General features: G+C 44.5%; 1 protein-coding gene across 1 annotated transcript in view; it reads right to left on the bottom strand.

Annotated features, from left to right (window-relative positions):
• UNC79 (unc-79 homolog, NALCN channel complex subunit) overlaps positions 1 to 11,479 on the bottom strand; it is a 307,457-nt gene extending 295,978 nt beyond the window's left edge. Inside the window, exon 1 of the mRNA XM_049769769.1 lies at positions 11,388 to 11,479. Within this exon, the coding sequence (XP_049625726.1) occupies positions 11,388 to 11,409 (22 nt within the window). The 5' untranslated portion in view covers positions 11,410 to 11,479. The remainder of the gene's footprint in view (positions 1 to 11,387) is intronic.
• Positions 11,480 to 12,239: the final 760 nt, after the last annotated feature.

The following is a 12,239-nucleotide window of genomic DNA, read 5'->3' as shown; positions in this document are numbered from 1 at the left end:
GCCTGGATCTAGGAGTAACCCCTGAGTGGTGCCGGGTGTGACCCAAAAAAACAAAAACAAAAAAAGACTAAAGAGAAAGAGAAATATTGAAAGAACAGTTAGCCATAAAGCCAGAGTACTAACATAACAACTCATTCTGAAACAATGTGATGAGATTTAAACTACATATATGAAAATACTTAACACAGGTAGTAGCACAAGATATATGTATTTAAATGCTCCATCCTAGAGAACTTAAAATTAATATACATAGTTTTTATGTTAAATTGATTTTTTATTCCACTTATCATTTAATTTTTACGTCACACCCAGCAGTACCCAGGGAACCATATGCAGTGCCGGGGTATTGAATAAGGGCAATCACCTTACCTCCTAAACTATTTCCCTTTTTATTTTTTCAAATTTCTTTATTTAAACATCATGGTTACAAGGTTTTTTTCCCACAGTTATAAAATTGTTCATGACTGAACTTCAGTCAAACAATATATAACACCCTTCACCAGTGCATATTTCCTGCCACTAATATTCCCAGTTTCTCTCCATCCTCCTCTATGACAAATGTTTTTCTTTTTTGGGGGCCACACTCGGTGACACTCAGAGGTTACTCCTGGCTATGCGCTCAGAAGTCGCTCCTGGCTTGGAGGACCATATGGGACGCCTAGGGATCGAACCTCGGCCTATCTTATCCTAAGTTAGCGCGCCGGCCCCACAAATGTTTTTCTTCTCTCTCTCTCTCTCTCTCTCTCTCTCTCTCTCTCTCTCTCTCTCTCTCTCTCTCTCTCTCTCTCTCTCTCTCTCTCTCTCTCTCTCTCTCCTCTCTTCTCTCTCTCTCGTCTCTCTCTCTCTCTCTCTCTCTCCTCTCTCCTGTCTCTCCTTTAAGAGATTGCAATTCTCTTTCTAGCCTGAGTTATCCATTTCAACTTCAGAAATAAGCTCATTTATTTTTTTGTTTGTTTGGTTTGGTTTTTTGGTTTTGGGGCCACATGTGGTGATGCTCAGAAATTATTACTGGTTCAGAACTGAGGAATCACTCCTGGCAGGCTCAGGGTACCAATATCGGATGCCAGAGATCAAACCCAAGTTGGTCACATGCAAGACAAGCACTTTAGCCACTGTGCTATATATCATTCTTATCACTCTTGCCCAGCTCATTTAATTGAAACTAAAAATAGCAAGGACTGGAACTATAGTACAGAGGGTAGGGTGGTTGACTTGGTTTCACTCCCTGACACCCCATATGGTCCCCCAAGCTTACGAGGAATGATCCCTGAGCACAGAGTCAGAGTAATCCCTGAGCACCATCAAGTGTGCCCCCCAAAAAGAAAACATTAAATTTAATTTTTAAATTAAAATAAATAAAAATAATCATTTATCCATAAGTATGAATACATACTTATGTGTATTCATGGACACATGTTCTTCCCATTTCTTTCATTTCAGAACCAAGTCTCTGAGAAAAAATATTATATGCTCTAAGTGCTAAATTTAATCTGATTTTAATCCAACATGAAATATTAAAGAAGAATGATGTTTTAGTGGTATTCTTAAAATTTACAAAATGAAATAAAATGGGACAGAAATAAAATATGTGGATTGAAAAAAAAACAATAATTTCTAAATGGTTGCGTCTCCCACACTAGGAAACTAACTCATTAATGGGAACACACTTAGGAGACTGGAGCAGGTTAAGGTCCTTGCCTTGCATGTGGCCACACCTGGTTCTATCCCCAGTACCACAAAGTGAGCACTACCAGAGGTGATCTTGAGCATAAAATCAAGACTAAGCCCTGAGCACAGCTGGGCATGTTCTCAAAAGCAAACACACACACACCCCAAAAATTTTTTTTGGTTGAACATGACCTTTGGTGCAGTTAAGAAATCTCATTTAGGGTCAGGGAGATAGCACAGAGAATAGCTAACCTGGGTTAGCCAACTGCATGCAGCTAACCTGGGTTGTTATTCAATTTTCAGCATCCCATATGGTCCTCAGAGGCTGCCTGGAGTAATTTCTGAGTGGAGAACCAGGAGTAACTCCTGAACACTGCTGGGTGTGGTTCAAAAACAAACAAAATTCTCATTTGCTTTCATTCTTTATGTGTCTGAATGTGTTGCAACTACCCATATTTCCATATAAAATACATACATGTAAATTTTCAACATCATAAAACTGCAAAACAAAAATCTCAATTTAAAGCTCTTCTATTGGTTGTGTAATCAATATATAAAACTTGAACAAATGTATTCTCAAAGAATCCAAGTCACATTAGAACCTGAAAGGTCCCTGACCTCAATACGTACTGTCACTTTCCCCATAAGTATAACAGTCAGATGTGTGCTAAGATTGCCTCCCAATTAGGGGCCAGTATGCTCACCAGAGCAATAGAAAATCTTACCTAAAGTGAGAAAAACTCAAAGTACAATGAACATTCAGGAAAAGTACAACCTGATACACAGTTATTTTACATTTGGTTGAACAAAATACATTGTGAGTATTTTTGACAACTATTTTTATCTGTAATTCCCTGTGAAAAGCATGGGTCAACTACATGAAAAAAACAAGTATTAACCAAAAAAATAAGTGAAATTAATGATATCCAAAACATTGATTATAGAATCCTGGTTTACAAAAGACCTTTCATTCACCCTCAATCATTTTCACTTATTCAAGAAACCCTTTTTGTGCCAACACAGTGCACTAAACAATGGTTTTGCATGCTGCAGACACAGAGATGAATATAATACAATCTACACACAAATGAGGGCGACTAACAAGAAACTAATTATTGCAATACAATGCAAGCACACAAGTGGGGAACACGGGGGAAGAGGGCCAATCAAGCGGGGCTGACAAGATAAATACTGAACAATAAGTAGGCATTAGAGTGTCAAAGAAGAGGCCATGGAGGGAAAGGAAGCATTTTAAGGGGAAAAAAAAAAAAGAACATGGTGCATTGGAGGAATTGAACCAATGAGTAATATGAAAAGAGCAAAGAGTTGTAATAAAGCTAGAACTGCATGGGTTTGAATCAACAGGATTTAGGATCAATTAAATACTAATGGTTCAGAGTGAGTGGGTTAGGGATACTCCCTTGATGTTTTTTGTTTGTTTGTTTGTTTGTTTTCAGGTTGTCTTATTTTTCTTGAATGAATTGATAAATAGTGGCCCCACTTAACAAAATAAGTCCTATAAATGGTGTAAATACAGAGCATAAAACAATGAGCTTAAAGTGTCCCTTCAATGACTGGATAGAAATTCAGACCTGGAGTTCAAAAGATACGTTGAAATGAGAAAATTTGGTTTTTGGGTAACACCCGGCATTGCTCAGGGGTTACTCCTGGCTATCTGCTCAGAAATAGCTCCTGGCAGGCACTGGGGACCATATGGGACACTGGGATTCGAACCAACCACCTTTGGTCATGGATCAGCCATTTGCGAGAAAATTGTATTTGGGTGTCATTCCCATGAAGGTGAATGAGAGCAAAAGCCTAGCCTTGGGGGTGTTGAGAGGGAGGGAGAGAGAAAGAGAGAGGGTGAGGAGGAAATGGGGGGGAGAGGGAGAGAGAGAGAGAGAGAGAGAGAGAGAGAGAGAGAGAGAGAGAGAGAGAGAGAGTCGCAAATCCTTTTCATTTGTTTGTTTTGGGTCCACATTCAGTGGGTCTCAGAAGTTACTTTTGGCTAGATGTTCAGAAATCACACCTGGCAGGCTCAGGGGACCGTAAAAGATGCTCAGGATAGAACCCGGGTGAGACACAATCCTCCCCCCTGGGATATCACTCAGGCCCCAAGCAAAACTTTATTTTTAAAGGTAAGAGGAATAGCTCCCTCCAAAAAATCAGTGTAGCTATCACCATGAAAGAACCAAGTCATAGAAATATCCCCCCACAAAATGAGTGATTATGACCATAAAAAGAAGAGTTTAAATAAGGAATGTAGCAATTACTATCAAAGGTTACAGAGAAAACATATAAGACAAGACTAAAAATAACATCTGCTGGGCTTGTTTGTTTTGACATTTTTTTTTTTTTGCTACTACAACCATGGTTAATAGCTATTCCCTAATTCTGCATTTATAGAAAAATTCAATTCCTCTATAAGAAGTTAGCAATGATATTCACATATTTCTAAACAACTATAAATTATAAGGCTATTCCAAGGAGATGTACTTTTCCATCTTATTTATATGACCACAATATAGTGTGCATAAAATAAATTATCTGTTGGGCCAAGGGGACTCAGGTGCATTGGTGGTGTTAAGAAAGAACAGAAATGGGGCCAGAGAGATAGCATGGAGGTAAGGCATTTGCCTTTCATGCAGAAGAACCGTGGTTCGAATCCCGGCATTCCATATGGTCCCCTGTGCCTGCCAGGGGCAATTTCTGAGCATAGAGCCAGGAGGAACCCCTGAGTGCTGCAGGGTGTGACCCAGAAAAAAAAAAAAGAAAGAATAGAACAGAACTCTGGCCAGAGCAATAGCAGTGTTTGCCTTGCTCACTGCCTACCCAGGACAGACCTGGGTTCAATCCTTGGCATCCCATATGGTCCCCTGAGCCTGTCAGGAGGGATTTCTGAGCTTAGAGCCAGGAGTAATCCCTGAGTGATACCAAATGTGCCCCCCCCCCCAAAATAAAGAAAGGACAGAACTAAGTATCCAAGCCAAAGGAGTCAACAACAATGAAATCAAGAAACCCAAAATTTAACAACCAAAATCGTGCCTGTTATAATGGCAGCTTGGGGTGGGGGGGAGGGAAGGGGGTGGTATGGGACAGATTCTGGAAACACTGGAGGAGGAGGTTGACAATGGTGGTGGGATTGGTGCTGAAACATGGTATGTCTAAAACACAGCTATAAATAGATTTGTAGCTTTGTAAATCACAATGCTTTAAATTAAAAAAAAATCAAATGTTTGTTGATTTCTTCTCCTCACATGGCCCTTAAATACACATGGGGACCATAGAGGCAACTCAGTGGCAGAACACAAACTGTGTATGAGGGATTTTATTGAACTCAGAAACATACAAATACACACATATATACATATTATATGCCAAGTACACAAAAGACAGAAAGACAAATTCAACTTCAAATAATTATGCTAACTATCTGCAGGGGGGGGTTGTTTTTGGTTTCTCAGCCACACTGGTGGCACTCAGGCATTATTCCTGGCTCTGTGCTCAGAAATTACTCCTGGCAGGCTCTGGGAACTAAATGGGATGTCGGGGATACAACCCAGGTTGGCCACATGTAAGGTAAATGTCCTACCCACTGTGCTATCACTCTGGCCCACTATCTATATTCTTAAAAATTGTGTTGGTTTTTGTTTGAAAAATAAAAATGAAAATATTTTTAGTTATTGAGATAAATATCTTGAATAGCATAAATGCATTAAAGTAGCATATATGGTGGACAGAGCAATAATATAGCAAGTAGGTTGTTTGCTTTGCATGTAATCTACCTGGGTTTGACTCCTGGTTTTACATATAGTCCTTCAATTCCTTTCAGGAGTAAAATCCTTGAGCTCAGAGCCAGGAGTAAGCCCTGAGCATTGCCACATGTGAGCCCTCAAAATATCAATAAATAAAAATAGCATATACATGGCCAGAGAGATAGTGCAGCAAATCAAGCACTTGCTTTGTGTGAGCCAACCCAGTTTGATCCCCAAGCTCCACCAAAAGTGGTCCTGAGCATAGAACCAAAGTAAGGCCTAAGCATTACCCCCAAAATAAAAACAAACAACGAAGAACAGATTCACAGTCTTACAACGGATTGTTTTGGTATTTCCCAATAGGGAAACACAGGGTCTAGGATAATTCAAGTAGGTGAAAAAAAATCATATAAATGGGAACAATAGCATGAGATTGGGAGTGCAGCCAGTAGAACAGGAGTCATGGAAAGGAAACAGGTCTAAAGAGACCCATAAACAAAACACTCAGAAATTCCACATTATTCTGAGCTTCTTCCCAAACTCTCAGCAGGTTAATTTCCAAATTTGACAACCGTTTTTGATGGAGAGTTATACAAGCCATCTATGGTCACCAACTTCTATAAAATACACAATATTAGGGCCAGAATGATAGTACAGATGACAGGTCACTGCACTTGTCTTACTCATGGCCCACCTGGCTTCAATCCCTGGCATCCTGCTTGGTCCCCTGGGCAACGCCAGGAGTAATTTCTCATTACTGAGCCAGGAGTTCAGCCCTGAGCACCGCTGGGTGTGCTCCCCAAAAGAAATTCTGCTATCATACTATAAAAGATCATGGCGGAGCAGTTCAGGCCTCAAAAAATGTTCTACTGGCTTTGTTCTTTCGAGCCCGTTCTCTCTGGAACACGTAGTTCTTTCTCTTGCTGCTTGCCTCTGCCATTGAGAAGTCTGTCTTCTCCCTTGAGCATGTCTTTCTCTCTTTCTCTCTCTCTCTCTCTGCTTCCTTCCACAACAGGGAAGCCCGCATTCTCTCCTGAATACATGGTCCTCTCTTTCTCTAATCTCGCATTCTTTTTTTTTTCTTTCCAGTTTTTGGGCCACATCCAGTGGCACTCAAGGGTTACTCCTGGCTCTGCACTCAGAAGTCGCTCTTGGAAGGCTCAGGGGACCATATGGAATACCAGGGATCAAACCCGAGTCCATCCCAGGTTGGCCGTGTGCAGGGCAAATGTGTTACTGCTGTGCTATCACCCTGGCCCCAGTCTCCCCTCATGTCATCCTAAGTAAATTTCCTTCACACAAAGGATCTAGCTTCACTCAACTCCTCCTGAAATTCTTTCTGCAAGGGAAGGCAATGGACCCTGAACACCTGAGCTGAGGCTGACTGGATTTGGGCCAAACTCAGTGGACCAGACAATAACAAGGTACCAAGCATAGGAGCCTCTCTCAATACTAGCGTGTCCCTGGCAGGAGACTTAAGGAAAGGCCAGGATAGAACATCTGATAGGGAACTGCTGGGGCATAATATGAGAGAGACTCAGCAACAAGATTTCTGACTAGGAAAAGTACCTTGAATAGAGAACGATGTATAGACAAGACCAGGTCATTGGATATTGGAGGTGGCAGATGGCGAAAGATGGAACCTTCAAGTCAGACGAGATACCAAGGTTGGAACAGGATGAGTGACATCAGACAAAGGTAAAGGAGAAGCGTGGGCATTGGGGAGAGACCTGAACCCAACTACTTAAAGTGAATTAAATTCTAATTTATTATTAAGAATTTATTTCTTAACCTTCAAAAAGAAAAAGAAATGTTCTACTTAAAGTACCTGCCAAGACTTTCTAGATAAATCAGCTCACAGAATGGCCATCAGAAACCTCTTCCACAGAAACAGATAAAGCGGATGATTACAGGGGAGACCAGAAGACAGGGAAAAAGAAAATGAAAAACAATACAGGGCCCGAAGAGCTAGTACAGTGGGGAGATATCTGAAGACAGCCTATCCCGATTCAATGCCCAGCACCACAAACAGGCTCCTGAGTAATTACTCCAGGAGTAATTTCAGAGCATAGAACCAGGAGTAAGCCCTGAGCACGGCCCCCAAACAAAACAATCCAATGGCCATAGCCCATTACAGTGTGCCTACATTTTTTTTCTGTTGTGCTCTAAAGGAGCTAGATCCAAACTTGATCACTGCCCTCATTTTAGTAGCCAGTATGGGATTTTCTACTTGATGATGAGAATTTAATATTTATTAACTCTTCCTTGTGTGCCACAACTCTGATGAGCAATTTGATGGATGACCTTATTGTATCCTCACAGATATGACTCCCCATTTTATAGATAAGCCAGTGAAGGCTCAGAGAGGATTAACAGCCAAGGTCCTGGAGATTGCAAGAAGCAGCACCAAGCTTCCTCTCTGAATCAGGCAGCAGACCTGGTCCTATAAGCCCAATTTTAACTTCTGCTGTTATCAGAAACAAGTTCTTCGAAAGACCTCACCTTGAGTCTCCCCAACTGGTCAATTTTAAGTCTTGAAAGCTGAGAAGAGCTAAGTCTCCTTTCTACTCTCTAAAATTCCACGCAAATTTTTCACTTGTATCATTCCAGATTCTATCTTCGCTACAGACACATTTTCACTCCTATGTACTTCTTCAGAAAAAGAAGCACTTGGGGTCAGGGAGATAAGAAAAAAAAAGCACTTGGAATTTTAAAAAGCATAATAAAATTGATTTAAAACAAAAAAAATAACACACCCTTAACTCTTATACCATCACTAAGAAAATGCAATGGTCTTGCTTTTCTGTTAAGATATTTGGCACAAACCACAGGAAACAAAGGGAATATGTAAAAGAACAAGCTCCAACCTCTATCTTAACTCAAACTTGTCTCTCTTCCATCCGATAACGTATTTGCAAAATGAACATGTTGCAACCTAAAAATGCATCTTTGATACTTTCCATGTACAAGGTAAGTCACCTAATATACTTGGGTTGAAATGCAAGTAACTTCCTCTTGCAGCTTCAACCAAACTATGTCCACTTCCTGTACAGTAAAAAGCTTCATCTACATCCCAGAGGGCTCAGGAGAAGATTTCATAGAAATACTTTTCTTAAGCCTGCTTCTCTCCGGTGGTGCTAGGCACACTCTTGACTGCAAAGGTGAAACAAACTCTCTCTTGGTGGGTTTCCAGGGCTAGTAGAAGAGAAAACCTGTGTGGTCCTCTCTTCTCTTCTCTTGAGTCTCCTCCCTTCCCAGCCATACTCTATCTGAACCCAAGGATAAAATCCTGTGGGTCTGTGACTTGCTTTTAACCAAAAAGCATTCACCTTTCATGCATAGCGACTATTCAAGTGTGTTCTATTTTCAGGAATAGAATGTGCACTACAGTGTCAGGCATTCCTGTACATGGAAGAAAGGAGAGAATGAGATTTTTAACCTCCCTTCACTCTCGAAAAACATCCCTTAAAGCATCTTGATCTTTTTCTCAGCCTGCTCCCAGTTACCTCCTTTGCCCTCCAAAACCCTGAAGAATAAACAAAGATAGCTACTTCTAGTCTGTCTCCCGATAAGATGGAGACTCCAAAGCACCGAATCATTAACTTAATTGCCCAGTGTCTCACAGTTAATCAGAAGGGCATGCAAAACTCGGATCCACATGCTCAGACTCCCAACACAATGTCCTTTCTATCATCTGCAAATGGAAAGGAGCATTGTTTTATAAACAATGCTAATATAGCCACTGCTCACACTACACTACCAAGTCCATATGGAGATTTCATATAGTCTGGCATTGAACTGTGGGGGGGGGGGGGGAACAATACAAAGCACCCAGCTGATCACAAATGATAACAAGGAAAACAAAGGAAAAAGCAATGCTCACTGCCTTTAACCTGAAACTACTTATGTAACATGGAGCTATGAAATCTCATGGCAGGTGGTAAGGTTTTTGTGTGGTTTTTTTTTTGTTTTTTTTTTTTTTTTAACCAGCCACACTGTAAAGAAACGTTCAAGGGCATAATATCTTCATGTGGTACTTTCTATACTCATTTTAACGACATTATTACTCAAAACCATGCATCTATGGTTTCTCCCTTCCCCCTTGAAAAACCACTGCAGAAAGAAGCAAATATCAACTTCTGAAAGCAAGTGGGGGAGAAAATCAAAATAACTTTCAGGCAATGTGAAAGAGATGGGTTGAAGTGAGGGATAATTGTAGGAATCTGAACCATTGGCTAGTGAGTACTTGTTAGGCGCTAGACTCACTCCTCAAGCTTTGCTGGTCTCCATCATGATCACATCCAGCCATCCCATCAGCACTGTGAGCCCTGGTTGCAGATGACAAAGTTCAAAGAAGCCAATTATCTTGCCCAAGGTCAAATAATCAATGGCAAAAACTAGAACTCAAACTTGGGTGTTCAAGATTGAAGAAAATAAAAGACATTGCAAAGAGTTCACATGCTGGGCAGCAGGTGGGCTTGGCAGACTTCTAAGGAACCAGCAAACTGGGAATTCTGATTCCCTTGTCCATCTCATTTCCTCTGGTAGCGAACGATATGGTGCATTTCATCAGATAGCAACAAAATCCTCCCCCAAAAGTCTGCTGCTGCGTCTCACAAAATGGCTTTAATAATAATCATGGCCAAGAAGACTTCCAAGGACTTGGAAAGCAGGCGGCATGACCAACGTGAATGTGTATTACCTTGAAAGAAACAGGAGTCAACTAGATGAGTATGTTTCTGGGATACTGTTTAAAAAAAAAATCCAAACTCATTGCACAATTAAAAAAAAAATACCTTTAATTCAATCAGAAGTGTACGTTCTTAAATCCCTCAAGTTTACTCAGGAAAGGGTTTTCGCATCATTGCGCCTACCGAGAACCTAGCAAAGGGCCCCTAAATGCGCACTGCAAGAGAGAGAAAGAGGCTGGGAGGGTGGTGAGGAGCAGGGGAGAAACTTCCCTTTCCCACCAGGAGTTACAAGGTTGACTCCAGTCCACACACGCAGTAGGCAGCAGCACCTCTAAAACCCACCTGCTTAGGGATTTGCAGGCTGCCTTACCAAAGAAGCCTCTGTACAAAATCATCATCATCATCACCACCACCATCAGAACCATGGACTCCTTGAGCCCAGCACCCCTTTTACTTTCTTGCAAGCAAGTACCCACACGGGCTCTGATCCCCAGGCTGGGGAGTATGTCTTGGGGGTTGGGGGACCCATTTGCCTTTGACATTCCAAGTTGCTTCTCAGCCGGCATCCTGAATTCTGCCTGGTGCCCGGCGCCCTCCCCCCTTCCTCGCCTCGCCTCGCCTCGCCTCGGCCTTAGCCGCTCCAACCCAAGTCGAAACTGCAGACTCCAAACTCCCCGATGGCTCCGGCGCCGAGCAACTGGGCATGCTCAGAAGGCATGGGCAGGCTGGGGTGGCAACTGACAGTTCCCCGCCCCTGATGTGCCACTGCCCCCCCTGCCCCCACTCGGACCACAGAGACCGAAAAATGTTTATCTGACAGCTACGAGGCCCCCTTTTCCCCACCCGCCCCCCACCGTCACCTCCGACCCCGACAGTCAATGACCCCCCGTTTTTTTTATTGCAATCCTCCAGGCTCCTTGCGGACCCCCCAAATGCTCCATAGCCGGGCCCCCCCCACCCCACCCCAGGAGCAGAGAGAGAGACACCGCATCCTCCAGCTCTGCTCCGGGAGCGTTGTTTTCAGCACCACGGACAGCGGCCGCGTTGCCATTCCCAACCACCCTCTCCATCACCCCCCAACCTGCGCCGCCAGCACCCCCCACCACCTCCCCCCAACCTCACCCGCCCCCAACCTCAGCCCCCACCCCCCGCACCAGCACGACGCCAGGTTCTCTACCCGGCAGCCCTGCAAAAACACCGCAGCTGCGATAAGATAGCTCGCGCCCAGCCGGAGGGAGGGCCGGGCCGGATCGCCGGGCCGGCTGCTACTTACACTGCTCCGCTTTGGTGGACATGGTGCTGTCCAGATGGCAAGGCTTTGCCCCAAAATCTGTGTCGTGGGAGCTCCCTCGCTCCGCCAGCGATGTTGCGAGGAAAAGAGCGCATACCCCCCACCCCCCCACCCCCTCGTTTTCCCCCTCCCTTAGGCCCGTGTCGCTACCATTCGGACAAAACGCACATCGAATTGCAGAATTCGGTCCCGGAAGGTTTAGGAAATCGCCCCCGGAGAAATGGGTGGGATTTAATAGGCGGCCCAAGGCTTCCTGTCCGTCCCCTCCTGGAGCTTGCCCGCCAGGCTTTGGGCGGGGGAGACCGAAAGGAGAGAGCGGGCTGCGGCTCCTGGTGAAATGGGGAAAATGGGCTCGACCGGGGGAGGAGTATTTCCATTCATAAGGCGCTCGGAGGGGCCGGGTGTTTCCCGGAGAAAAGCCTCTTAAAGTGCCGGAGTCCCCGACCATTTGGAGCTCCCATTGGCGTGCTCCGCGGCCTGTAAATCCTGCAAGCGGGGAGCAGCCCCCCGGGGCGGCAGCGGCGGCGGCGGCGGCGGCGGCGGCAGCAGCAGCAGCAGCGCAAGGCGCGCGGGACCCGACTGCTCCCGCCGCGCTCAGGCCCAGCCTGCAGGAGGGTGGAAGGCAGGACGGAAGGAAGGAAGGAAGGGAGGAAGGAAGGAGGGAAGGAGAGGGAGGCGGAGCCGGGGAGGGCTGCGGGGAGCCCGGGCCCGAGGTGCGGCGGAGCTGCCGAGGCTCACTCGAGTCCCCCCAAGCTGGCTGCACGGTGCCTCCCCCGCGCGCTCGGCGCTCGGTGATCCCGCGTTTCTGCTCGGCTCGGCTCGGGCGGGATTGGG

Source organism: Suncus etruscus, chromosome 3 (assembly GCF_024139225.1).
Source record: "Suncus etruscus isolate mSunEtr1 chromosome 3, mSunEtr1.pri.cur, whole genome shotgun sequence".
Lineage (NCBI taxonomy): Eukaryota > Metazoa > Chordata > Mammalia > Eulipotyphla > Soricidae > Suncus > Suncus etruscus.
This window is presented reverse-complemented; position numbering and strand designations above follow the sequence as displayed.